A 1,456-nucleotide genomic window follows, 5' to 3' on the forward strand; every position below is an offset into this window, starting at 1 on the left:
TTTCCGTTTTCTTTCTATTCCATTTTTTATGAACTTTTTGAAGCTCCCTTGTTTATCTCTTTGTGTGATATATGTGTATCTCTTTGTGTGAATTATTTAAATCTATATAATTGCATCTACAATTGTATCAATATTTAAAGAATATAACATGTCTCTAGTATTTTAAAATTTTAGTTAACAACTGAATAACTGTCTTTTTGTTATCATAGCTGGAACAGACTATGTGGGAATCAGTCATCATTTAGATTTTGCACCAGGAGTGAATATGCAGACTGTCCGTGTTACCATTCTGGATGATCGTGGACAACCAATGCTGGAGGGAATTGAGAAATTTGAACTGGTGCTTCGTATGCCTATGAATGCTGCCCTTGGAGAGCCTAGCAAAGCCACCGTGTCCATAAATGACTCTGTTTCAGATTGTAAGTGTTTTTAACTGGACAGTAAGTAACTGATAAGTTCAGACCTATATAAATGATAAGTAAAATGATAAATTAGGGTTTATATACCTTTCTCTCACTTTCATTTTGATAAAATCAGACAGACTTAAAAAAAAAAAGCTTTTTATTTTCTCCTTAAATTACAGAAAGGAGGGACTGTTAACAATTGCTTTTGTCTGCTCTTGTGTTAGTCATTTTTCTTCTAGCTTCCTATGTCTCAAGAAATCACTCTGGGATGGCTGAAACCACAAGGAGTTTTGTAAACAATATAAGATAGCATACATATTAGTCTGCTTTGCAGACTGATGGTCTTCCACTAGCCAGCATGACACCCTTTCTGTTGTCTCCTTAAACACAGACCCTCCTAAATTTTTCTTTTAAGATGCCAAGATCATTTTTCTGAGGTTTTGTGGCTGCTGGATGCATGGCAGGGCTCTCTGAGGAGTTAACATGAAAGAAGTCTGAACTTCTCACCCTGATGACCCTAGCCATTGACTGTTCGTTTTATCATGGCAGCCCAGAGGTCACCCAAAATGCCATGGATGTATGCTCTATCAACATTCCTAGCATGGTCTGCATAGTAATTAGTATTCTTCTTGCTATCAGAAAATTCTGAAAAACTCAGAATTAAATAGGTAGGTAGGTAAGTAGGTAGGTAGAGAGAGAAAGAGAGGTAGGTGGGTGGGTAGAGAGAAAATATTTCTCTATTTGAAAAACGCATCTGTTGCTATTGAGTCAATCACACTTCACAGTGGCCTATAGGACAGCGTAGAACTTCCACACAGGGTTTACAAGAGCTGATTGTCACATCTTCCTCCCACAGAGCTGCTGGGGGGTCAGCCAAGTACTTACTCACTGCGCCATCACAGTGCAGGCTCAAGTTACCTCTTCCTCCCCTGTTCCCTCTGGGTCTTTCCCTGACTTTCTTTCTTTCTCTGTCTCTCTGTCTGTGTCTCTGTATATATATATATGTAGTTGTTAAGTGCCGTCGAGTCGGTTCCTGTACAGGGTTTCCGAGG

At 38.9% G+C, this 1,456-nt stretch overlaps 1 protein-coding gene across 1 annotated transcript in view; it reads left to right on the top strand.

The window, feature by feature from the left end:
• The window catches only part of FREM2 (FRAS1 related extracellular matrix protein 2), a 288,153-nt gene that overhangs the window by 230,906 nt on the left and 55,791 nt on the right, over positions 1 to 1,456 (top strand). Inside the window, exon 8 of the mRNA XM_006873709.1 lies at positions 210 to 419. Within this exon, the coding sequence (XP_006873771.1) occupies positions 210 to 419 (210 nt within the window). The remainder of the gene's footprint in view (positions 1 to 209; positions 420 to 1,456) is intronic.

The sequence above is a fragment of the Chrysochloris asiatica genome, unplaced genomic scaffold (assembly GCF_000296735.1).
Source record: "Chrysochloris asiatica unplaced genomic scaffold, ChrAsi1.0 scaffold00250, whole genome shotgun sequence".
Taxonomy (NCBI): Eukaryota; Metazoa; Chordata; class Mammalia; order Afrosoricida; family Chrysochloridae; genus Chrysochloris; species Chrysochloris asiatica.